The sequence below is a fragment of the Nannospalax galili genome, unplaced genomic scaffold, assembly GCF_000622305.1.
Source record: "Nannospalax galili isolate Female #2095 unplaced genomic scaffold, S.galili_v1.0 scaffold156, whole genome shotgun sequence".
Taxonomy (NCBI): domain Eukaryota; kingdom Metazoa; phylum Chordata; class Mammalia; order Rodentia; family Spalacidae; genus Nannospalax; species Nannospalax galili.
This window is the reverse complement of record NW_008337625.1, coordinates 95,436-121,483: the sequence shown is the minus strand read 5'-3', so window position 1 is coordinate 121,483 and position 26,048 is coordinate 95,436. Positions and strand designations below refer to the sequence as shown.

Genomic DNA, 26,048 nt, shown 5'->3' with positions numbered 1-26,048 from the left:
TTTTGGTCTTTTTGAGCTTTTTGAGACAGCTGTAACCCCAGCTGTCCTGGAACTCACTATGTAGACCAGGCTGGCCTTGAACTCACAGAGATCCATCTGCCTCTGTCTCTTGAGTGCTGAGATAAAAGGCATACGCCACCACACCCGGCCTATTTATATATTATTTTTATTTTATGTGTATGAATGTATTGCCTGCATTTAGGTGAGTGTACCTGTGTTGTACAATGCCGTGGAGGTCAGAAGAGGGCTTCGGATTCCCCTGGAACTGGTGTTAAGGATGGTTCGTAGCCACCATGTGGGTGCTGGGAATCAAACCTGGGTCCTCTGCAAGAGCAGTCATTACTCTTAACCTCTGAGCCATCTCTCCAGCCCCAGAAATTGTTTCCAGTTTGATGATTGTTAAGAGGGAAAAAAAAACTCCATTGTTTCGGGTTGGATATGCAGTTCAGTTCAGGTGGGGGTCCTAGGTTGCTAATAGGTTGCTAGGTACGTTTGGAGAGGTATGTGCTTGTGAATTTGTGTGCATAGTACAAGCAGAAGGATCTCAAGCTGTTAGAAGAGGGATGTTTGTATAGACTAAGCCAAATGGAGTCTCAGGTTGCTAAGCAACTCCATATGCTTGGCCACTTCAGTAGAGCATCTACCATGTGCAAAGTCCTGAGTTCAATCTCCAGCATTACAAACGAGGGAAAAATGAAATAAAACTACACATGCACACACACACAAAGCAGACTCCCACCTAATTCTTTTACCATTAAGAAATTAAGTTGTTGTTGTTGGTACAGCCTATTAATTCCAACACTTGGGAGGCTGAGGCAGGATAATCTTGTCTTTTGAGGCCAGCTTAGGCTACATAGTAAGACTCTCAGGAAAATTACAGTAATTAATAGTTAAAAATATCAGTGTTTAATTTTTTAGTTATCTTACAAATGCTTTACTTCCATTGTTTTCTCAAATCTGAATCCAAATAGGATTGTTACACAATAGGATGTTGTGTGTTGTATGTATGTGTTGTGCTTGGAATTCAACCCAAAACCTTGTGCTTGGTAGGCCACACTCTACCTCTGAACTACATCCCCAGACTTGACTTTATTGTTCCTTCTTGTTGTTTGACCTCATACTTGTAATTCAGGCACCTGGAAAGCAGAGGCAGGAGGACTGCCATAAGTTCAAGGCCCACTTGGGTTACATACTAAGTTCCAGCACAGCCTAGACTATAGACTGAGACCCAGTCGCCAAAAAGCAAAGGCAAGCAGGGCAGACATAGCGGTTCAGTGGGTAAGGATGCTGGCTGTCAAGCCTGACAACCTAAGTTCAGTCCCTGAGACACACCTGGCAGAAGGAAAGAACTCCCACAAGTTGTCTTCTGACCTCCATAGGCTCACCATGGTTTGTGTGCTCCCCACATACAAAATAAGTGAATAAAGCCGGGTGTGTTGGCACACAGCTTTAATCCCAGCACTTGGGAGGCAGAGGCAGGCAGATCTCTGTGAGTTCAAGGCCAGCTGAAGCTATAGAGAGACCCTGTTTTAAAAAAAAATCAAAATAAGTGAGTAAGTGTTGAAAATGATTTAAGGAAAAAAAGAAACAAGCAAGCAATAAATGGTCTCAGAGGGGGCTGGAGAGATGGCTCAGTAGTTAAGAGAATTGACTGCTGGGGCTGGAGAGATGGCACAGTGGTTAAGAACACTGGTTGTTCTTTCAGAAGACATGGGTTCAAATCCCAGCACACACATGGCAGCTAACAACTGTCCATAACTCCAGTTCCAGGGGATCCGACATCTTCTGACCTCCACGGGCATTGCACGACACGGGTACACTTAGCTACATGCAGGCAATACACTCATATACATTAAAAAAAAAAAAACGAAAAAACACTGACTGCTCTTGCAGAGGACCCAGGCTCGATTCCCAGCACCCACATGGCGGCTATGAACCATCCGTAACTCCAGTTCCAGGGGAATCTGAAGCCCTCTTCTGACCTCCGCGGCATTGCACGACATGGGTGCACTCACATACATGCAGGCGATACACTCGTACACATAAAATAAAAATAATAAATTGAAAAAAAGTTCTCACAGAAGTATTTTATATATATATACATACACACACAAATTAACATAAAACCCAAAGTGATCTTTCCATATACCAATTAAAAGTCAGTTCTGAAAAATCATTAAACAAAATAAAAAGGGTAGAGAGATGGCTCAGCAGTAAAGAGCACTAGCTATTTGGTTTATTTTTGTTTTTTTTTTTTTTTTTTTTTTTGTCTTTTTGAGACAGAGTCTACCTGTAGCTCCAGCTGGCCTAGAACTCTATGTAGACCAGGCTGGCCTTTGAACTCACAGAGATCCACCTGCCTCTGCCTCCCGAGTGCTGAGATTAAAGGCATGCACCACTACACCCAGCTAACACTAGCTGTTCTTGCAGAGGATCTGGGTTCAGTTTCTAGTATCCACATGGTAGCTAATAATAGTCCCTAACGTGGGTTGCAGGGGATTCAACTTCCTCTTCTGGCCTCTGTGGGTCTGTAGGCATTGCACACAAGTGGTGCAACATAGCTTACTCGGAGGCCATTTATGAAGCTAAAGGCTTGAAAAGTGCTCACACTTCTGCTGTGGGCCTGAGTCCTACAGACCTCTTAGTCTACATTCTTGTAGACCTGCAACTCAGAACTGAGGGGAAGGAGCTGGGCTGCTGTCCAAATCGGGGTTTATTTCCAGTTCTGCTTGTGGTTGTGCAACTAGAGCAAGTCACTTCCTGTTTCTGTTTCCTCTTTTTAAGTAGTACTATGAGGGGGTCTGGAAAGTGGCTCAGTGGTTAAGAGCACTGGCTACTCTACAGAGGACCTAGGTTCAGTTCCCAGCACTGGTGTTATGGTTCACAACTATCTGTAAGTCCATATTGAACACATTTTTCTGGCCTGCAAGTGCACTAGGCCTGCACATGGTACACATACGTATATTCTGGCAAACACATAAAAATAAATTTTAAAAAATTTATTTATTATTATTATTTTTTTATGTGTGTGAATGTTATGCCTGCATGTAGGTAAATGCACCCATGTCATGCAATTCCTGCGGAGGACAGAAGAGGCTGTTGGATGCCCTGGGACTGAAGTTAAGGACAGTTGTTAGCTGCCATGGTGGTGCTGGGATTCAAACCCGGGTCTTCTGCAAGAACAGTGTTCTTAACTGCTGAGCCATCTCTCCAGCCCCAAAAAATAAATTCCTTTTTTTTTTTTTTTTTTTTTTTTTTTTTGGTCTTTTTGAGACAGGGTCTCCCTGTAGCCCCAGCTGTCCTAGAACTCACTACGTAGACCAGGCTGGCCTTGACGTCACAGAGATCTTCCTGCCTCTGCCTCCTGAGTGCTGGGATTAAAGGCGTGTGCCACCACGCCTGGCAAAAATAAATTTTTTTAAATTAAGAAATTGCTTGGTTAAGGGGCTGGAGAGATGGTTCAGTGGTTAGGAGCATTGACTGCTCTTACAGAGGACCTGGGTTCAATTCCCAGCACCCACATGGCAGCTAAAAACCATCTGTAACTGCCGTTCCGGGGGAATGTGACACCCTCTTCTGCCCTCTGTAGGTATTGTACAACACGGGTGCAACTTACACACATGGAGGCATAACACTCTAACACATAAATAAATTAAATAAATAAATCTGGGCGTGGTGGTGTATATCTTTAGTCCCAGCACTCAGGAGGGAGAGGCAGGCAGATCTCTGTGAGTGCAAGGCCATCCTGGTCTACATAGTGAATTCTAGGTCAGCGGGGGCTAGAGAGAGAGAGAGAGAGAGAGAGACCCTGTCTCAAAAACACCAAAAGAAAAAAAAAAGGAATTTATTTATTTATTGAGGCCAGGCGTGGTGGCACACGCCTTTAATCCTAGCACTCGGGAGGCAGAGGCAGGCGGATCTCTGTGAGTTCAAGGCCTGCCTGGTCTACATAGTGAGTTCCAGGACAGCTGGGGCTACAGGGAGACCTCCCCCCCCAAAAAATTTCTTATTGAAATATTTTTATTTAATATTCATATATTCATATAATGTATTTGGATCAAATTTACTTCCTATCCCCTCTCTTCAAATTCTTTCCCTATCTCGATCGATAGCCGTATGAGTTTTCCCTCCCAGCTTTGTGTGCTTTCTCTGTTTCTTTTAATACCCACTGAGTCCATTTTGTGCTCCATTATGTGCATGGGTGTCGGACCATCTACTGTAGCATGGACCTCCCAGTGCTTGCATCTCTGAAAAGTAATTGTTTTATTTTGTTCGTGTGTGTGTGTATGCGTGTGTGTGCATGTGAGTGCACATGTGCCACAGTGTGCAGGTGGAGGTTGGAAGATGATTTGTAGAGTGAATTGGTTCCCTCCTACCTTGTTGAGCAGGGTCTTTTCTGTTGTTTCTGCCAGGCTTTTTACTCCATGCTAGATGGCCCATGGTCTGTAATCCCAACACTTGGAAGTCTGAGGTAGGAGGATTGGAAGTTTGAGGCGAGCCTGGGCTTACATAGCATGAGCCTAGCGCAACAAAAATTAGTTAACTAAATAGCTAATTAAAAACCATGTTTTAATCCGATTAAAGAAACTCAAAATCTGGGAATCATGTATACTATATCCCTGTATACCTCATTACCATTTTCTACCAAGTTCTAGCTTTGTTATGCTGGGATATAGTCCATTTGATAGAGGGCTTCCTTGGCATATGTAAGGACTTAGGTTGATTACAGTTATTAGCTAAATTAATTTCTGTACCTAGTTAGTTGATTAATTCTCATCTCCTTATGAGGACAAAGACTACTGTTTTATCCCTAGTATCTGACACTTTGTAGGTCACTAAGTACTTGCTTCGTGAATAGATGGACATTGTCTCTGCCTTAGTGAGGCATGATGCCTGTCTGTAGCACCTTCCTCACTGAGTGTCCCTAGCTTTTGTCTTGTCCTTTTCTAATGTATTCTATACATTGTAGCCAGTGTATTCCTTCTAAATATGTTCATGGTAGTTTTCTGCTGACCGGTTGTTCTCCATTGTTCCAGGGTAAAGTTCAGTTCCTTTCCAGTCTCATATTTCATCATATTTCATCTCATATTTCACTCTGTTTTAGCAGTAGTGTGGTCAGATATTTTGTTTCCCAGGTGCTACTTATATATAAGAATTTTTACCCAAACTCCCTAACTCTCCAGTTCCTTCTTTTCTATGAATGTTGGTTCCTTGTTTGTTTGTTTGTATTTATTTATTTATTTGTTTATTTATTTGTCTTTTTTGAGACAGGGTCTCTCTGTAGCTCCAGCTGACCTGGAACTCACTATGTAGGCCAGGCTGGCCTTGAACTCACAGAGATTCGCCTGCTTCTGCCTCCCGAGTGCTGGGATTAAAGGTGTGGACCACTATGCCCGGTGGCTCCTTATTATTGATAAGATCTCTTCCCCTCAAATAAGTTTAGATTGTTATTCCTATACCACCTTGCACCTGCTATATTAAAAATGCTTGTCAGGGGGCTGGAGAGATGGCTCAGTGGTTAAGAGCACTGGTTGCTCTTACAGAGGTCCCGGGTTTGATTCCCACCACCCATGGTGGCTAGCAACTCTCCTAACTCCAGGACCAGGTAATCTGATGCCCTCTTCTGACCTCCTCAGGCCTCGTACAACATAAGTGTACTTACATACATCTAGGAAATATACTCCTACACATAAAAATAAGCAAAATATTAAATAAATAAAAAAATAAAAATCCCTGTCAACCATGTCCTAGAGCCTACCTGCTTTCCTTACCTCTTTCCTCCTCTTTTTTTTTTTTTTTGGTTGTTGTTGAGAAAGGGTCTCATGAATTCCAGGCACTGCAAAACACAGTAACAAAAATGTTATAGACTATTCACCAAATTATTTGCAATTATTTCTAAGTGGCTGGTATTAAATAAAATTTACATATTAAATATTTTCTTGACTGTTTGAGGGTTGTTATTACATTTAACATTTTTCTTTCTTCTTTTTCTTTTGGTCTTTTTGAGACAGGGTCTCCCTGTAGTCCCAGCTGGCCTGGAACTCGCTATGTAGACCAGGCTGGCCTTGAACTCATAGAGATCCACCACACCTGGCACATTTAACATTTATTGATTGATTGATTGAGTGATTGTGTGCATGTGCACCATAGTGTGCTTTTTGAGATCAGAGGACAACTTGCAGGAATTGGTTCTTTCCTTCTATCATGTGGATCCTGGGGAATGAACTCATGTTGTTAGGCTTGGTCAAAAATACCTTAACTGTTGAACCATTTCTCTAGTCCTGTTTGATGTTTTTTTTAAAAAGAGTCATGCATTGTTATTTAAGATATAATTAAAAAGCACATAAGAGCACAGACAGGATGGTGTGGGATGTTATCTGTTGCAAGCATAAGCTGTACACTTAATTTTCTCCTTTTTTCAAATAGAATGCCCAGTGTTTACATGGGGACATTGCACAGTCCCAAAGAGAAATTACCCTGAAAGGCTTCAGAGAAGGTAGTTTTAAAGTTTTGGTCGCAACCAATGTGGCTGCCCGTGGCTTGGACATTCCTGAGGTTGACCTGGTGATTCAAAGTTCTCCTCCCCAGGTAGGAAATGAGATTTCATTTGAGCAAAATAAGTAGTTTTATAAATGCTGCTTTATTTAGAAAATGTTGGCTTGAGATGTGAAAAATATGTAATTTGTTCTTAATCTTATCTCTCTTTTTGTTAGGATGGTATTATCGATCAGTTGTACTACCTTTTAACATTTGGATCAAAAGATTGGATCACCAAAATCATAAGGAGCCATGCATGGTGGCACATACCCATAATCCTAGTGCTCGGAATGCAGAGGGAGAAAGATCAACCACAAGTTTAAGGCCAGCTTAGTTCTCTAGCATTCCAGGTCAGGCAGGGCTACATAGTGAAACCCTGTCTCAAAGAAAGCAAATAAGGGATTGGAGAGATGGCTTAGTGGCTAAGAGCACTGGCTACTCTTGCAGAAGAATGGGGTCCACTTCCCAGCACCCACTTGACAGCTAACATCTGTTCATAACTCTGCTTCCAAGGGATCTGACACCCTCTTCTGCCCTCTTTAGGCATTGCATGTAGAGAGCACTGGCTGCTCTTGCAGAGGACCTGGATTCAGTTCCCAGCACCCACATGGCAGCTAACAACCATCTATAACTCCAGTTCCAGGGGAATCTAACGCCCTCTTCTGACTTCTGGGGGCATTGCACTACATGGGTGCACTTACATACATGCAAGCAAAACACTCATACACATAAATACTAAATAAAATATTTTTTAAGTTGTATATGTAGAACTCTAGGTAGGTAAATATAACTTTTAATGTGTCTTCCCTTTACCCCAGAATTCTAGCATATAAATTATGTATGATGTAAAGTACACCAGGACTGAAATAAAAATTTCATTATTGCCAATATTAATATTATTTATTTTTGCTGGGGTGTTTTTTTTTTTTTTTTGGTCTTTTTGGGACAGGGTCTCCCTGTAGCCCCAGCTGTCCTGGAACTCATTATGTAGACCAGCTGGCCTTGAACTCACAGAGATCTGCCTGCCTCTGCCTCCCAAGTGCTGGGATTAAAGGTGTGTACCACCACGTCTCACATCTATTTTTGCTGTTTTTGAGAATGGGTCTCATAGACTAGCAGGTCTGAAACTCCTTTTGTAACTCAAGCTGACTTTGGGTTTTATTATTGTTTGAGTTTTTTGGGTTTTTGTTTTTGCTTTTTTTTTTTGAGACAAAGTCTCTCTGTAGCCTCAGCTGGCCTGGACTCACTATGTAGACCAGGCTGGCCCCAATCTCAGAGAAATGCATGCCTCTGCTTGCCAAGTGCTGGAATCAAAAATGTGCACCATCACACCTGGCCTCTAAGCTGACTTGATGCCTCAGCTTCTGAGTCTCATAGCCTAGGCTGGCTTTGGACTTGGGTCAGTCCTCTTGCTTCAGCCTCCCCAGTACTGATTCCAAGTATGTACTAGCTATGTCTAGCTCACTTGTCAAATTTTTAAAGTGTGTTTCCTTTTCTATTCTTAGGATGTTGAGTCCTATATTCATCGCTCTGGACGCACAGGTAGAGCTGGCCGGACAGGGATTTGTGTATGTTTTTATCAACCAAGAGAAAGAGGTCAACTGAGATATGTGGAACAGAAAGCGGTAAGTAAAGTTGAAATATTTCAGACTTATTTAAATGGTGCCTTAGAAAAGAGTTCTTTTTATGTTTGTTCTCACAAATAGATCTTCCTAACATTCTCAGCTTAAGCTGCATTTGGATGTCAAGCATGTGGAGAGCTAAATTTATATTAGTTGCAAGACTTTGTTTCATACAGCTTTTATTGTGAAGACAGAAGATCTGACATGCTCATTTTTCCTTTGAATTTCTCCCTTCATACTAAAATTAGAAGTGTGTTATGATTTCAGTATCTCATCTAGCACTGTGAAAGGGTGACCTTGTTTTGGCATCACTGTTATATTGATATGATACAACAGCCAGTTTCTATAAAAAAGTACATTTTCTATGGTATACACTTTTTTGTAGTGTTTCTCATTTTATTCTCTTTTTATTTTTGTTTTCATATGCTATCTAAAATACTTCATAAAATGAAAATGACAGATTGAAATGACATCTTTTTCTCTTTTTGAATCAGCTTTGTTTTACAAATGAAATTCCGTGATTTAAGGGACATTTTAAAATTTTTTTTTTTCTCTTTTTCAAATTGATAGTAGATGATTTATTAGAAAAAGAAATCTTTTCATCTGCTAGGGCTTGGAAATCTTTAAGTCCAAGAATGGAAATTCAACAGACGATATTAATTTAGAAATTAACTGTGACGACTTCCATTTTTCTTTAATGTAATTCTTTCATTTTCAGGGAATTACTTTTAAACGTGTAGGTGTTCCTTCTACAATGGATTTAGTTAAATCTAAAAGCATGGATGCCATCAGGTATGCTTTCTGACCTTGCTGAATAATTTTTTCTTTTGTATTAGGCTGTTCATCTATAAGCTCTTCTAGTTCAAATATGAGAAAATTTTAATCACGGGTTTTACCAGAAGACATTTAGTTATATTAAAATATGAAAATGTTACTCTTTCTTTTCCCATTCATAATCCTGCCTTTACTTTTCCCCCAATCTTAACCAAGAACATTTACTATTTTTAAACCATAGGTCTCTGGCTTCTGTTTCTTATGCTGCTGTTGATTTTTTCCGACCATCAGCTCAAAGACTAATAGAAGAAAAGGGGGCAGTGGATGCATTGGCTGCAGCATTAGCCCACATTTCTGGTGCATCAAGCTTTGAACCTCGATCTTTGATCACGTCTGATAAGGTAGAAAAGTGTGGGAAAATTGTATTTGGTTAGAAAACATTAAAATCAAGCCACAGCAGTGAAATAATATACTACTTTAATAGTGCATTTAATTTTGGGAGGGTGAGGGTGGTGGTGGTGTTTTTGAGACAGAGTCTGACTGTGTAGCCCTGGCTGGCCTGGAACTCAAAAAGATCTTGTTGCCTCTGCCTACCAAGTCCTGGGACTACAGGCATGTGTCACCAACCCCAGCTTGGTTTTGTTTGTCTAGAAAAAAATCTTTTGTTCTTCTATATGGGTGTGGTGGTACATCCTGTTGTCAGCACTCAGGAGGAAAGACTAGCGTAATAACTCCACCTGGATGCAACAACTGTTGATAGTGTAGTATATCATTACATCTGCTTTTTTCCCTTTGACTATTTGAATGTAAGTCAAAACACAGCATCATTTCCAAATATTTCAACTTGCATCTTCTAAAAATAATACTGTACTTAATTAAAATATCATAGTCTTAGCTGTTAAAATTTATAATCCTGTCTGGGCAGCTCTAGGAAATGATAGGTTGCAATTCAAGTTTGTGCTGGAGCGTAGAAACACTGAAGGTTAAACATTTTAAGGACCCCCTATTCCTCTGCGGATAGCATGACATATAGTGATTGATGCTACTCACACCATAGGTGTTGATTAAAGATTCAGATATTAATTAGCTAAAAAAATAAATAAGGCGGGCATGGTGTGGTGGTGCTTGCCTTTGATCCCAGCACTCGGGAGGCAGAGGTGGGCAGATCTCTGTGAGTTCAAGGCCAGCCTGGTCTACATAGCAAGTTCCAGGCCAGCTGGGGCTACAGGGAGACCCTGTCTCAAAAAGACCAAAAAAATAAAATAGTAATAATAATACTCTGAAATCTAGTCTATATTCAGATGTGTTTCTTTTGATTCAAAACACAGCTCTACAAAGGGAATGTGTGATAGTTCTTTTTAAGCTAAATACAAGTTACCATAGCCCAGAAACAAAGAATCAGGTTGGCCTAAAGGATGTATTCCACCATGTGATGGTTTACATGTATTTTCATAGTCACAGAACAAAAGAAAGTTATAAATCAAAGCATTTACTAAATGCCTTAGTGGGGACATAAGGTAGGCAGGGTATAGCCAAGCAGGGGAATATTACTTGATGGCATTATTAGCTTTTGGGCTGGGTAGTGGTTTGCTAAGAATATATTCTAAAGTTTTTGTTTTTTAATCTTTTTGAGACAGGGTCTCCTTGTAGCTGGAACTCACTATGTAAGATAAGGCTGGCCTTGAACCCACAGAGATCCACCTGCCCCTGCCTCCCAAGTGCTGGGACTAAAGGTGTGCACTACCATGCCTGGCCTTATGTTTGTGTTGTTTTTTTTTTTTTTTTTAACCTGATAGTCAAAAGGCTGTTAGGTCAGATATAGAGGCAGGCATTGAATGGCTATTAGGGAGCTCTAAGGGGCTAATGATTGCTCAAGAATTTAATTTTTGCTCTAGATTAGTAACATTCAAACTTCTACAAACATAAAGTTTTAGTTAGTCCACCTGTTAGCATAGGTGTGGCTTTTTTTCTGGGAAAATTTGCGCATACTTCATTCCAGAAATATATAGAGGATCTGAAAAGAAATAAAAGAAAATCCTCACATTGTAAGGTACTGTGCTAACTGAAACTTGCATTTTTCATTTTGTTAGTTGACATAGAACCATGCAGAGTGAGAAGTAGATTTTGTTTAGTCAGCACAGTATGCAAAGTAAACACTGCCTTTATATGAGGAGGTATGTGTGTGCGAGTGTGTTTATAGTGTTCACTTGGCCTGTTTCCAGGATAGTATCAGATATCAAAACATACCACCCCATGGCCATAATTGCAGGTGGTTCAAAGATTTATTTCTGGGACTGGAGAGATGGCTCAGCGGTTAAGAACGCTGATTGTTCTTGCAGATCTGGGTTTGAATCCCAGCACCCACATGGCAGCTAACAACTGTCCATAACTCCAGTTCCAGGGGATCTGGCAGCCTCTTCTGTCCTCCATGGGCATTGCATGACACGTGTGCACCTAGCTACATGTCAGGCAATACACGCATACACATTAAAAAATATATTTATTTCTTACTGGGGTATAAATGGGGGAAATCTTGGGGAAGAAGGGACAGGGGATGGAGGGAAGGATACTGCCATATATTCCCATTTTAAAAGTAGAGGCTGGAGGCAGGGTGTGGCCAGCACTCAGGAGGCAGAGGCAAGGGATCTCTGAGTTCAAGGCCAGCCTGTGGCTACAGGGAGACCCTGTCTCAAAAAGACCAAAAAAAAAAAAAAAAAAAAAAATCCACAAAAAAAAAACAAAAAATAAAAGTAGGGGCTGGAAAGAAGCTCAGTGGTTAGGCACACTGGCTGCTTTTGCAGAGGATCTGGTTTCAGTTCCAAAGACCCATACAGTGGCTAACAATCATTGTTAACTCCAGTTTCAGGGGGCCTGTCACCTTCTTCTGGCCTCTGTAGGCATTGCATGCAGATTAGTAATTGCACTGATTAGTAATTTATAGGGTAACCCTTAGCATTGAGTAGATACTCTATCCATAATAGATTATCAAATGCTTTTTTTGTTAATGTTTGTTTGAGACAGGATCTCTTATTATGTAGCCCTGGCAGGCCTACAACTCACTATGTAGACCAGACTGGCTGAGAACTCACAGAGATCCTCCTGCCACTGCCTCCTGAGTGCTGAGATTAAAGGCATGTACTACTATGCCTGCTAATCATATGCTTTTTTTTGGGGGGGGGGTCTTTTTGAGGTAGGGTCTCCCTGTAGCCCCAGCTATCCTGGAACTCACTAAGTAGACCAGTCTGGCCTTGAACTCACAGAGATCCGCCTGCCTTTGCCTCTGGAGTGCTGGAATTAAAGGCGTGCGCCACCACGCCCGGCTCATATGCTTTTTAAAACAATATTTAGCTAGGAGTGGTGGCTTATAACTGTAGTCTGAGAACTGAGGAGGTTGAGGCAGGAAGACTGAGTTCCAGGCTAGCCTGAGCTACATGCATAGCAAGATGTGTTTCAAAGCCAAAGAAAAAACAACAACTAAACAACAAAAAGCAACCCAAACAAACCTAAGTATGGTGTACATACTTGTAATCCCAGCATTTAGGAAGCAAAGACAGGAGAATCATAAGTTTGAGACCACCTGGGCTATATAATGAGCCTCTATCAAAAAACCAAAAACATACCCCGTGAGTATTTTTTTGTTTCCTTGTTTATTTATTTTATTTATTTTTATTGGTCTTTTTGAGATAGGGTCTTTCTGTAGCCCCAGCTGACCTGTAACTCACTATGTAGACCAGGCTGGCCTTCAATTCACAGAGATCCACCTGCCTCTGCCTCCTGAGTGCTGGGATTAAAGGTATGTGCCACCATGCCCAGCTTTTATTTATTTATTTTTTTTATGTGTATGAGTATTTTGCCTGTATAGGTGCATAAGCACATCCATGTCATGCACTACCTGGGGGGGCCAGAAGAGATTATTTTTATTATTTATTTTATGTATATGAATGTATTACCTGCATGTATGCAAATGCGCCCATGTTGTACAGTGCCCCACTGAGGTCAGAAGCAGGGTGTTGGATCCCCTGGAACTGGAGTTAATGAATGGTTGTCAGCCACCATGTGGGTACTGAGCCATCTCTCCAGCCCCAGACCCTTATTATTTTCAAGACAGGGTCTCACTCTGTTGTCCTTGCTGGCCTGGAACTCTGAGATCCACCTGCCTCTGTCTACTGAACTCTGGGATTAAAGGTATGAGCCATCACACCTGGCTGAGTATTTTATATTTTTGAGACAAAGCTTTGCTAGGTAGTCCAAGCTGGGCTTCAAGTTAAAACAATCCTCTTGCTTCAGCTGTCTGAGTGCTGGGATTGCCTGCTCACCTCTCAGATAATTTTTTTAAAAATTATTTTATTTATTTTAATATTTTACTTACTATCTTTATTTTATGTGTTATGAGTGTATTGCCTGCATGTATGTGAGTGTACCCATGCCATGCAATGCCTTGGAGGTCAGAAGAGGGCATTGGATTCCCCTGGAACTGGAGCTGAGGACAGTTCATAGCTGCCATGTGTGTGTTGGGAATTGAACCTGGGTCCTCTGCAAGAGCAGTCAGTGCTCTTAACCACTGAGCCATCTCTCTAGCCCCTCAGGTAACAAATTTTAAACCATACTTTTAATGGACTGGAGTAATTGCTCAGTGATTAAGAGCTTTTCATGTTCTTCCAGTGGACCTGGGTTTGGTTCCCAGCACCCACATGGCTGTAACTCCAGTTCTAGGGGATCTGATGCCCTTTTCTGGACTCCTTGGGCATTGCACACACATGGTGCACTTAGATACATGAAGGCAAAACACTCAAACATAATATAGGAATCTTTTTTTTTTTAATTTTTAAATTTTATTTTATGTGTACGAGTGTATTGCCTGCATGTATGCCGTGGAGGTCAGAAGAGGGCTTTGGATTCCCCTGGGACTGAAGTTAAGGATAGTTCATAGCTGCCATGTGGGTGCTGGGAATGGAACCCGGGTCCTCTGCAAGAGCAGTCAGTGCTCTTAACCGCTGAGCCATCTCTCCAGCACCTAGGAATCTTTTTTTTTTTTTTTTTTCTGGTCTTTTTGAGACAGTCTCCCTGTAGCCCCAGCTGTCCTGGAACTTATTATGTAGACCAGGCTGGCCTTGAACTCACAGAGATCTGCCCATCTCTGCCTCCTGAGTGCTGGGATTAAAGGCCTGCGCCTCTACACCTGGCACATCAAATTTTTTAAAAAATGAAAATAGGCCAGGCATGGTGGTGCACGCCTTTAGTCCCAGCACTCGGGAGACAGAGGTAGGGGATCTCTATGGGTTAGAGGCCAGCCTGGTCTCCATAGTAAATCCAGCACAGCTAGGGCTACAGGGAAACCTGTAATCCTGGCACTTGGAAGGTAAAGGCAAGAGAGTTGCTGCAAGTTGGAGGCCAGCCTGAGGTACACAGCAAGACGTTCTCTCAAAACAAAACAAAAGAAGGTCCAACCTTTGATTAAATAAATATCTTGGAAATGTGATATTAATGCCTTGAAATTACTCTTCTGGGTTAGGTCATATCTGAAGTCTTTATTGTGAAAGTCTATCATGAATGCCATGAGTGCACGTTCTGCAGGACATTTTGCCTCTCCCTGTGACTTCATCTGTTACCACTCTCCTACTCTCCGCAGCCATCTGAACTGTTTGACTTTATTCAAACATTAACCTGCTCCTTCACCCCTTAAAACTATGTGGCCTCCTCCATGATTTACTTTTGTCTCTCCTCAAATATCACCATACTAGAGATGCCTTCCCTGATAATCATGGTCCGATCTACAATAGCTTTCTCGTCTCTTTATTCCCTAGTCCTTTTGTGCCTTTCTTCATTTTCTCTGACATTTTATCTGCTTTTTTTACATCTCTATCCCAGCACAAAGAATGTCACCTCCATGAGAGAAAAATCTATTTATTACTGAATCTCTAGTACTAGCGTAGTCTATCATACATTTGTAGGAGGTGCTCATTAAATATTTGCTAGATGTATACTTCCCCATGTCTTCATGCTAATTCTTTTGCTATCCAAGAAAGCATCACAGAATTAAGTAATTTTTATGTAATAGTCCTTCAAAAGTTTAAAGACTTGGGTATCTTATTTTTCACTACAAGCTCATTGACTACCACATTTACTTCTTCAGTGCCTTTTTTCCCCCTCCTCTTTGATGTTCTGTTTTGTTTAATTCTGTCTTAGAATGTTTAGAATACAGTCTATGGCATCTGTAATAGCAGTGCTCAGAAGAGAGTGGTACTTTCAGTGATGCATAAATATTAGTCTTCTAATGTTTAGGAAAATAAAGAGTTGTTTTTTTTGTTTTTGTTTTTGTTTTTTTCCAGTCATGTTATACTGTTGGTACACAAGAACTACTAGAGTTGTGTGGTTAGGTCATGAAGAACCACAGCAAAGTCAGCTTCAGTGTGCTGCTCATTTTCTCCAAACTAATATGACTTTTATTCTTTAAGGGATTTGTGACCATGACTTTGGAAAGCCCAGAAGAAATACAGGATGTCAGCTGTGCTTGGAAAGAACTTAATAGAAAGCTGAGTAGTAATGCCGTGTCTCAAATAACCAGAATGTGTCTCTTAAAAGGAGATATGGTAGGCTTTTCTAGAGAACTAAGCATTTTAATCAGTTACTTCAGATGTTTATAAATTCTACGCGTGCGTGCGTGCGTGCGTGCGTGTGTGTGTGTGTGTGTGTGTGTGAGAGAGAGAGAGAGAGAGAGAGAGAGAGAGGCGAGTAATACTTAAAAATTTGGGGGATTATATAAATGACTCATTCCTTTAAGTCATTCTGCTTTGTTTGACTAATATCCAAGTTGTTGCTATTATTTTGAGACAAGGTCTCATTGTGGAGCCCAGGCTGGCCTTGAATTTGTAATCCTTCTGCCTCAGTCACTTGCATGTTGAGATTACCACACCTGGCTAAAGTTTCAGTGGTCTAAGTTTTTGCCATGGTATACTTACTAAGTGTGGTTGTGTTTATTTATTTATTTTAAAAATATTTTATTTATTATTTTTATTTTACGTGTATGAGTGTATTGCCTGCATGTAGGTAAGTGCACCTGTGTCATGCAATGCCTGTGGTGGACAGAAGAGGCTGTTGGATCCCCTGGAAGTGGAGTTATGGACAGTTGTCAGTTGCCATGTGGGTGCTGGGATTCAAACCCTCGTTGAATTCCCCTGGAACTGTAGTTACAGATAGTTGTTAGCTGCCATTTGGATTCTGGGAACCGGACCCAGGTCCTGTGAAAGAATAGCCAGTATTCTTAACCACTGAGCAATATTTCCATACCTCTACATGAGTTTCTTTTTCTGATAAACATTATAACTATGAAAGAAACTTTCTGCTACTAAATTGTAACTTTAAAAAATTTTAGTTTTTTGCAGTGTTAGCATTTTATTTTCTTGTCTTGCCTATGATAGATCAGCACTGTATCACATATTCTCAGCTTCTCACTAATATTTTAAAGAAACTTTATTAATTTATTATTATTTATTACTATTTTCTAAGGGCTATAGGGCAAAATTAGTTATACAAAAATTCTTCCAGAGAATGTTCTACGTTCTTTGTACATTCTTATTATGTTTAGTTCTATTTCAGACTAGAAAATACATGAAATAAATACTGCATATCATACAGTTATGCATCTACATTGATCTTACACACAGTAATGGAAGACATACTTTCTACAAGCAAATTCAACAAGTACTAATTTATTAGTAAAAATTAACTCATGTATCTAAATAAAAATCTTTGTTTACTTTTAGGGTGTTTGCTTTGATGTTCCCACAACTGAGTCAGAAAGGTTACAGGTATTTAAATTTTTTATCTTAAAATAGCTGAGTATGTTTATGTAAAAGATTGTTTTGAAAAACATAGAGTGTCATTTATCATGCCCAAATAAATTAAGAAGTCCTTAATGTGAAATATTCAGTCTGTCTCATAATTAAAATATTATTATAAGAACTCTGAAATATATAAAAAAGAGAATTGTAGTCAGGTGTAGTGTCGCACATCTGTAGTCCCAGCAGTTGGGAGGCAGAGGCAGGCGGATCTCTGTGAGCCCCGTTGGGGCTTACAGGGAGACCCTGTTTCAAAAAGATCAAAAAATAAAAGGAGAGAAAGAATTGTATGATGAGTCTTCATAAATATGTCAGCCAGCTTCAACAATTTGATAATTTCACACTTTTGTTTCATCTCTATTTTGTCCATTCCCACTCTGTTTAGAGACAAATTCTAAGCATTCTGTCATTTCAACCATAGGTTTATGTTTTTGATAAACATTACAACTTTGTTAGAGAGAAACTTGCTGCTACTAAATTTTATTTCTACATATTGAAATGTTAGGATCTTAAACATTATCGTAATACCATAACTAAATCCTTCCAGACAGTCATTCCTTGATATTTTATAGATTTTCCCTGCTGTCTTTTGATTATTTTTCTTTGTTGTGCTCAGATTCGAAGCCAGGGCTTTACATGTAATAGATGAGCTAACCAAGTTACCCCAGCCTTACTGAAGGTTTTTTTTAACATTGGGTCCATACATTTCATACATTGTAACTTGTTTCCTGTCTTTTTTTAATTTATAGGATGACTTTTCTCTAAAACATTTCATTGTTGAACAAAGAGGTCCACTAGATTTCTTACAGTGAAGAATTTGCCTTTTATATCTTTGCAAATTTATTTACATTTGGGGGAAGTAGTATTGAGACCTAGTTTTGTTATGTAGCCCACACTGGCTTAGAACTCTATATAGCTCAAATTGGCCTCAGATTTAATCCTACTGTTTGCTACATATCTTACTTATGTACCTATTTTGATATAAGAATGAGTATTCTACTTTTTTTTTTTTCTTCAAGACAGGGTGTCCCTACAGCCTCAGCTGACTTGGAACTCATTATGTAGGCCAGACTGGCCTCAATCTCAGAGATCTACCCACTTTGTGTCCTTTTATTTAAATTTATTTATTTATTTACTTATTTTTGGTCTTTTTGAGACAGTGTCTCCCTTTAGCCCCAGATGGCCTGGAACTCACTGTGTAGACCAGGCTGGCCTCAAACTCACAGAGATCTGCCTCTGCCTCCCTAGTGCTGGGATTAAAGGTGTGTGCCACTACACCTGGTTTGCCTTTTTTTTTTTTTGTCTTTTTGAGACAGGGTTTCCCTGTAGCCCCAGCTGGTCTGGACCTTGCTTTGTAGACCAGGCTGGCTTTGAACTCACAGAGATCCACCTGCCTCTGCCTCTGTTGGTATTAAAGGCATGTGCCACCACACTGGGCTTTTTTTTTTTTTTTTTTAAGTGGGGTTTCACTTCCCTGGCTAGCATGGAGTTCACTGTGTAGACCAAGCTGGCCTCGAGCTCAAAGAGATCCCCCTGCTTCTGGCTCCTGAGTGATGGAATTATAGATGTACCCTACCACACCTGGCTTGTACTTTTTAGAAAAGTATTATTTTGATTTTATTTTATGTGTATGAATATATTGCCTGCATGTATGTAAGTATACCTGTGTCATACAGTGCCCACGGAGGTCAGAAGGCATTGAATTTCCCGTAACTGGAGTAGATGTTGTTAGTTGCCATGTGGGTGCTGAGAACTGAACTCAAGTCCTTTGCAAGAGTAGCCAGTGCTTTTAACCCCCGAGCCATTTCTCAAGCCTCCCCTCTCCCCCTTTTTTTGAGACAGGATCTCCCTGTAGTTCCAGCTGAGCTGCAACTTGTTGTGTAGACCAGGCTGGCCACCATCTCAGAGATCTGCCTGCCTCTGCCTTCCAAGTGCTGGGATTAAAGGCATATCCCACTATGTCCAGCCTAAAAAGTCATAAAATATTGTAGCCATAAGGGGGCCACCAAGATGGCCCCATGGATAAAGATGATTGCATGCAAAGTTGATGACTTCTATCTCTAAAACCTAGAAAAGATGAAAGGACTATTGAGGCCACAAAGTTGTCCTCTTAAATTTCACAGATGTGCGCACACACACACACACACACACACACACACACACACACACACACACACAGTATATACGTAACAGGAATAAAATAGTTTTACATTCAGGAGGCAGAGACAGGCAGATCTCTGAGTTTGAGGCCAGCCTATCCTACATAAAATTCCTAGGCCAGCCAGGGCTACATAGTGAGACTTTGTCTCAAAAACTAACAAATTTATATGTATACACACACATACTGGACCTTTTTTTTTTTTGGTCCTTTTGAAACAGGATTTCCCTGTAGCCCCAGCTGGCCTGGAACTCACTATGTAGACCAGGCTGGCCTCGAACTTACACCTGCCTCTGCCTCCCCCCTGCCTCTGCCTCCCAAGTGCTGGGACTACAAGCGTGTACCACCACACCCAGCTTCCTTCTTTTTTGGGGTGGGGGATTGAACTCTAGGGCCTCATGTATGTTTAGAGACAAATCTCCCTAAGATGCTTTGAACTCAGTAGTAGCCCAGGCAGTCTTTGAATGATGTTCATGTGTCAGCCTCCCATTTGGCTTTACTTCAAAATGGTCTGTCTCTGAGCTAAGTGGAGAGTGCTGCTTTAGACTGTGTAACCTGGTGTAGGAACTTAAGAGTCTTGAAATGGGTCTGAGAATCCCTCCATACTTGATCTTAGCCAGAAGTCTGAGAAATCACTGACAGTTTGAGACCAAAATTTGAATTCTGTATGTGTATGTGTACATTTCTGTTAATCCTATAAATTCCCTTCACAGGCAGAGTGGCATGATTCAGACTGGATACTCTCAGTGCCAGCCAAATTACCTGAAATTGAAGAATATTATGATGGAAACACATCTTCTAATCCCAGACAGAGGAGTGGCTGGTCAAGTGGCAGATCAGGCCGTTCAGGCCGGTCTGGTGGTAGATCTGGTGGCCGATCAGGTAGACAAAGTCGACAGGGAAGTCGGTCAGGAAGTCGGCAAGATGCTAGAAGACGGAGTGGGAACAGAAATCGATCAAGAAGTGGGGGCCACAAACGGAGTTTTGACTGAGTATTTGATAGTTAATCTACCAGTATGAGCTTTCCTATTTCTGCCTAATCATGTACATTATCCACCAAAAATTAGGTCATCATAATTGAGGTATGTGTCTGTAATTTGCAAAGAAGTTGGTCGTATTTTTTTAAAAAGTATTTCACAAGAATGGTTGTAAACAAATCTACTTATCCGGCTATACCTTTGAATTAAAAAAACCTCCTTTTATTGTCTCTTTTCATTCTGTGTCAAGATTTTTCTCAGTGTAATCTTTTGAAATTCTTCTAAGACATGGCAGTTGTGGTTAACTTTATTTTAACTTTCATAAATTTTACACAATGCTCTATTTTTATATTCAAGTCATTCATCCATAGGTTATTGATAGAAGAAACAGCTTTCTACCTTAAAGGGCTGTATAAACTGACAACATACTTGGTTAGGTGTATTTTTTTTTTTTTTTTTTTTTTAAAGGACAGGGTGTGTCTATAGTCCCAGCTGGTTTAGGTATATAGACTAGGCTGGCCTCAATCTTAGAAAGATCTGCCTGCCTCTGCCTCTGCTGGGATTAAAGGTGAGAGCCACCACTATGACTTAGGTATGTGTAGCAAGGGCTTTTTTTTTAATTTATATTTTTATTTTATGTGTATGTATGTATTGCCTGCATGTAGGTAAGTGCACCCATGTCTTGCAGTGCCCGTGGAGGACAGAAGAGGCTGTTGGATACCCTGGAACTGGAGTTATGGACAGTTGTTAGCTGCCATGCGGGTGCTGGGATTTGAACCTGGGTCTTCTGCAAAAATAGTCAATGTTCTTAACTGCTGAGCCGTCTCTCCAATCCAGGTGTAGCAGTAAGTTGTAGATAAGTTTAGTTAAAAGGTATGCAAGCAGGCTTTAATCCTAGCACTAGGGAGGCAGAGGCAGGAGGATCTCTGGAAATTTGAGGACAGCTTGGTCTACATAGTGAGTTCTAGGACAGCTGGGGCTACAGGGAGACCCTTTCTCAAAAAGAAAAAAAAAAGATATGCAGCAATGTATACCCATTAATTTATCAATTTATTGAATGTCTATAAATCCATTGCTATGATAATCACTAGAGCAAGTAACAGTGCACAGATGTTAAAATGGTAAAAGCCTTATCTCCATCGTTATGGAGTTCATTTCCTTTTTTTCTTTTGTTTGTTTTTTGAAACAGAATTTCCTTGTAGCCCCAGTTGGCCTGGAACTTGCTTTGTAGACAGGCTGGCCTTGCTCTTCCCGAAATCAGCCTGCCTCTCCCTCCTGAGTGCTGGGATTAAAGTATGTGCCACCAAGCTGGCCCAGTTCCATTCTTGAAGGCACTGGGGAAAACCATTACAGATTTTAAGGTTAGGTCTCAAAAAGACCCCCATCCCCCCATAAAAAGTCAAAAGCTTAGAATTGTAGTGAGTGCAATCAGAGCACTGGGATGATTTCCCTCTGCAACACAGCATTCTGTGTGGGAATGCAAATGGGAAGCAGGTGATTAACCATGGTTTTACTCCATGAGAGATGAAAAGATAAAGCAAATACACTGACAGCTCTGATAAAGTGACTGGAGTAATGGTGTATGGAGTCCAGACTGTCTAGGGATAGAAGGAGAGAAGAGTGTAATGGGAAGCAGGGCCTGAAGTTTGTGAGAGCCGTCAGGACCCGAGAGCTGATGAGTGGAGCAAGTGCAGTGTGGGGTGGTGGTCGGCCAAAGGGCAAAGTAAGCATTTCGGTTGAGGTGGTTGAAGGGCTGGGAAGCCAGATGTTACACAGAGTTTTCCTAGACAGCAAAGTCTAGAATGCAGATAAGCCAGGATTGAGGAGGAGGATTTGACCAGATTCTAAACTGTCAGTGAATGGTGGGGGTTAATGTTGCCTGAATAAGGATGTGAATGGATGGGATTAACAGTACTTCCTATCTTCAAATTACAAGGGCTTTTTCATAAAAGTGAAGGAGTGAGTTTGGGAATGGATTTGAGGGAAAGGGACACCCAGATACATGGACTGTGAGGGAATGAGCTGTGTCACTATGAGAAATCTGTAGGGGTGTACTTTCTCAAAGAACCATTAGCCAGGGAGGGTCAAGACTTGTAATGCTAACCTGAAGAAATTGTGATAAGGGAACAACGGGGTTCCAGACACCTGTCACTGGGGGATAGTGGGTCTCCATTTCTGTAATTGTGAGATTTATACCCAAGATCCTCCACACTGCATGAATACTGATACAGCCAGTCGGATTATGTTGTGTCCCAGGAAGCGTGTTTCCAGTGTGTAAGGAGTGCCTGGTCTCTGCTCTCAGAATCCAGTGAAATAAGCCTAAGTGCATGACAGTGAGTAACTGCAGTGATTGGTGAGCTTGGAGCACGGACACCCAGCCCAGAAATTCGGAAACATAATTAAGTTTCAGCTGCCAGGTTTATAAAAAGAGGGGGTGGTGCTGGAGAGATGGCTCAGCAGTTAAGAGCTCATGCTCTTGCAGAGGACGTGAGTTCTTAGTTTCCACACTGGGGGCAGCTCAAGATTGCCTGTATATCCAGCTCTGGGGGATCTGATGCCCTCTTCTGGCCTCTGATGGCACCCAGGGCATGTGCAAAAACACAGACACAAACAGAAGACTGGGAATGGCCATCCAAGGCAAAAGCACAAGATAGCTAAGAAAGTACTATGGTCTTAAGTATGGGGAACCGTAAGTCCCTTTCATCGCTGTATATTCACTGAAAGGAAAGCAGTAATGAGCACAAGGCAAGAGTCTTACCTCAGAGGGCTTTGTAGGCCTGTTTTGGACAGCCATTGAGTTTTCTGAAGCAGACTGAAAAAGATAAGCACTTGGGATAAATGCTAGCTAGTGTGGTGAATCTTATGGATCTAGCTGCTAAAGGTTATCTTCCCTCTTAGCAGGGGTTCTAATAATAGCTCCCCTATCTTTTAATCTTGTATGTATGTGATTTTTTTTTTTTTCCTGTCTTTTTGAGACAGGGTCTCCCTGTAGCCCCAGTTTCCTGGAACTCACTATGTAGACCAGGCTGGCCTTGAACTCACAGAGATCTGCCTGCCTCTGCCTCCCGAGTGCTGGGATTAAAGGCATGCACCACCACGCCCAGACATGTGCATGTTACAGCATATATGTGGAGGTGGGAGGACAACCTCTGGTGTTCGTCCTAACCTTCCACCTTGTTGAACAGGGTCTGCTCGTTCCCATCTACATTTTCTAAGTGCTTTAACATACACTACTTTTTACGGCAATGTGGGAACAACGTCAGTAAGGTTATCAGCTGTTTCCACTTTATAGAAGAGTAAAATGGGCTGGAGAGATGGCTCAGTGGTTAAGAGCATTGACTGCTCTTGCAGAGGCCCCAGGTTCAGTTCCCAGCATCCACATGGCAGCTGTGAACTGTCCTTACATTTCCAGGGGAATCCAAAGCCGTCTTCTGACCTCCGTGGCATTGCATGACATGGGTGCCCTTACATACATGCAGGCAATACACTCATAAAAAAAAAAAAATTTTTTTTTAAAGTAAAACGGCAGAATCAAAGATCATTTTGGACAATTAAAAAATTTCAGCCTCTTTGGTTTGCCTCATGCAGAGCCCAAGCCAGCACAGCTCAGGATTTTAATTCAGAACACTACACTCTTACACTACACTCTTAACTTTCAAAGTTATTATAAAATTACAATGGGCCAATTTAAAAATATTTCTTGGGGGACTGGAGAGCTAGCTCAGCAGTTAACACTGGCTGCTCTTCCAGAGCACCTGGAGTTGATTCCCAGCACCCACAAGGCAGCTAACAACCTGTAAGTCCAGTTTCAAGGACCCACTGCCGTCTTCTGGTGCGCCTATATACATACAAGCAAAACACTCTTACACAAAAAACTTAAATGCTAGGCATGGAGGTGTATGCCTTTAATCACAGCATTTGGGAGGCAGAGGCAAGTGGATCTGTAATTGAAGCCAACCTTGTCTACCTAGTGAGTTCCAGGCCAGCTGGAGCTACAGGGAGACCCTGTGTCTCCTCCCTCCCCACAAATTATATGTATTTCTTGGGGGTGGGGCTGTGAGATGGCTCAGGGGATACAGGTGCTTGCTGTCTAATGATGCAAGCCTAACAACCTGAGTTCCATCCCTGGAACCCACGTAGAGGTGGAAGAAGAATACGGACTCAATAAAATGGACTATATAAGTTATCCACTGACCTCCATAAGCATGCAGTGGCACACATACCCACACAATAGTTTTGAGATACTGAAGTAAAGCAGTATTTCTTTGTCATAAATGTAGTATTTTGAATTGTCTTTTCAAGTGTTTACAACACTCAAACATTTCAGTAGCCCTTCTTGTGCTCTATGTGGCAGGCACTGCTAACCCCTTTCCATTAGCTTGTTTCATATTCTCACATGAGAGTGGTTTTGTTTTGTTATCCTCATTTCATACAGGAGAAACTCTAGTTCAGATGTATTGTCCAATCACAGATCAAATAGTTAAAAGGAAGTTTTTCAAAGCGAGGTGACACTATAATTTTTCAAACTATGGTTAAACTGTCCCCCAATGCTTTGGGTCACTGGTTCTTCAGAAGCAGCTTGAAAATACTGTCACTGGAGCTGGGGAGATGACTCAGTGGTTAAGAGCACTAGCTGCTCTTCGGAGGACCCAGGTTTGGTTCCCAGCACTCCCATGGTGGCTCACAACCACCTGTAACTCTAGTTCCAGGGGCTGCAACACCCTCTTATGGCCCCTGTGTGCACTGTATGACATGGGTGCACTTACATACATGCAGACAAAACATACACATAAAAACAAAAAAAAATTGTCATTGATCAATTGGGCTACTTTTCCTTCTCTCCTTGAAGTAGTTACTGTTTGACTTTCACATCACCGGAGACCACTCCTGGTCTCAAGGCCCCTTTAGATGCTGGGTGTACCTTCAAAACCAGTGACACGGGTCTCTTTCATCAGTCCATAACGACTGAGGATGAGGCTAATGATTTCTAGTTCTGTTTTACACATTTCACAGGAAGAATGCTCTGGAAGCTTTTAAGTGCACATGTAAAAAAATGACCAGACCTTTCTGAATTTTTAAAAAGTTATTTTGTGTTCATGCCCATGATGTGCACACGTAGCCTGGTGCCATGGCGCACAACTGGAGCTCAGAGGACAACTGCTCTGTGGTTCTCGGTCCACCTTTCTGCGGTTCTCAAACTCAGATTGCCAGGCTTGCACAGCAAACGCCTCTGCTCCTGGAGCTCTCTCACTGGCCCCGATTTCTAGCTCATACTCAAGCTTCTGGGGTTAGCTGCTACCTCTTAGCAGGTTTTTCTACAAATGATTAAGAATACGCACACACACACACCATGACTGGTGGTGGTGAAAAGATGCCATTCAAAAGCCTCTAGAGCCCGGCATTGGTGGTGCACGCCTGTAGTTCCACCACTGGGGAGGCAGAGGAAGGCAGATTTGAGTTCAACGCCAAGCTGGCCTACATAGAGATCTTTGTGAGTTCAAGGCCAGTGTGGTCTACATAGTTCCAGGAAAGCTGGGGCTGCAGGGAGACCCTGTCTCAAAACGGCACACACACACACACACACACACACACACACACACACACACACACAAAGCCTCTGGAAGATGGCTGGTGGCCCACGCCTTGTAACCCCAGCACTTGGGAATCTGAGGCAGGAGGAGGTCGTCATCCAGTCTGAGATCGTTTTAAAAAGTTTTTTAAAAAAATGTGTATGAGTGCATTGCCTGCATGTGTGTAGTGCACCCGTGTCATGCCATGCCCGCGTTGACCCCTAGAACTGGAGTTAGGACGGTTGTAAGCCGTCATGTGGGTGCTGGAAATCGAACCCCGATCGTCTGCAAGCGCAGCCAGGGCTTTTGAACCGCTCAGCCAGCCATCTCTCCAGCCCGAGACCCTCTTTTGTTTTTTGCAAACAAAGGAAACTAGACCCTCGTCCGTCAGGGCTGGTGGGAATCTAGGCAGCGCTCGAATGAGCACCGGGGATGGGGGTAACCTAGGTCCCGGGTTCCCCAGTCCGCGGGTGCTTCCCAGCAGAGGTTGTCCTCACCATCTACGAACTAAGCGGCGGCCTTCCGGGTGCATGCTGCTTCCGCCGGAAGTGTTCCGTGGCAGAAGTGACGCA

At 41.8% G+C, this 26,048-nt stretch overlaps 1 protein-coding gene and 1 long non-coding RNA gene across 4 annotated transcripts in view; one reads left to right on the top strand and one right to left on the bottom strand.

Moving 5' to 3' along the window:
* Ddx50 (DExD-box helicase 50) overlaps window positions 1–20,144 on the top strand; it is a 47,314-nt gene extending 27,170 nt beyond the window's left edge. For 2 of the 3 annotated variants that reach the window (XM_008832641.3, XM_008832642.3), the window contains 7 exons: window positions 6,427–6,588; window positions 8,043–8,162; window positions 8,878–8,951; window positions 9,175–9,334; window positions 15,389–15,523; window positions 16,697–16,741; window positions 19,643–20,144. In XM_008832641.3, the coding sequence (XP_008830863.1) occupies window positions 6,427–6,588; window positions 8,043–8,162; window positions 8,878–8,951; window positions 9,175–9,334; window positions 15,389–15,523; window positions 16,697–16,741; window positions 19,643–19,921 (975 nt within the window). In that variant the 3' untranslated portion in view covers window positions 19,922–20,144. The remainder of the gene's footprint in view (window positions 1–6,426; window positions 6,589–8,042; window positions 8,163–8,877; window positions 8,952–9,174; window positions 9,335–15,388; window positions 15,524–16,696; window positions 16,742–19,642) is intronic. The other variant, XM_029563351.1, reaches the window with a different exon arrangement.
* Window positions 20,145–21,154: 1,010 nt separating this feature from the next.
* Window positions 21,155–26,016, bottom strand: LOC115070270. The gene is made up of 3 exons (XR_003849455.1): window positions 25,974–26,016; window positions 22,665–22,718; window positions 21,155–21,240 (listed from the first exon to the last, which is right to left on the bottom strand). It is a non-coding gene; the product is annotated as an uncharacterized LOC115070270 (long non-coding RNA).
* Window positions 26,017–26,048: the final 32 nt, after the last annotated feature.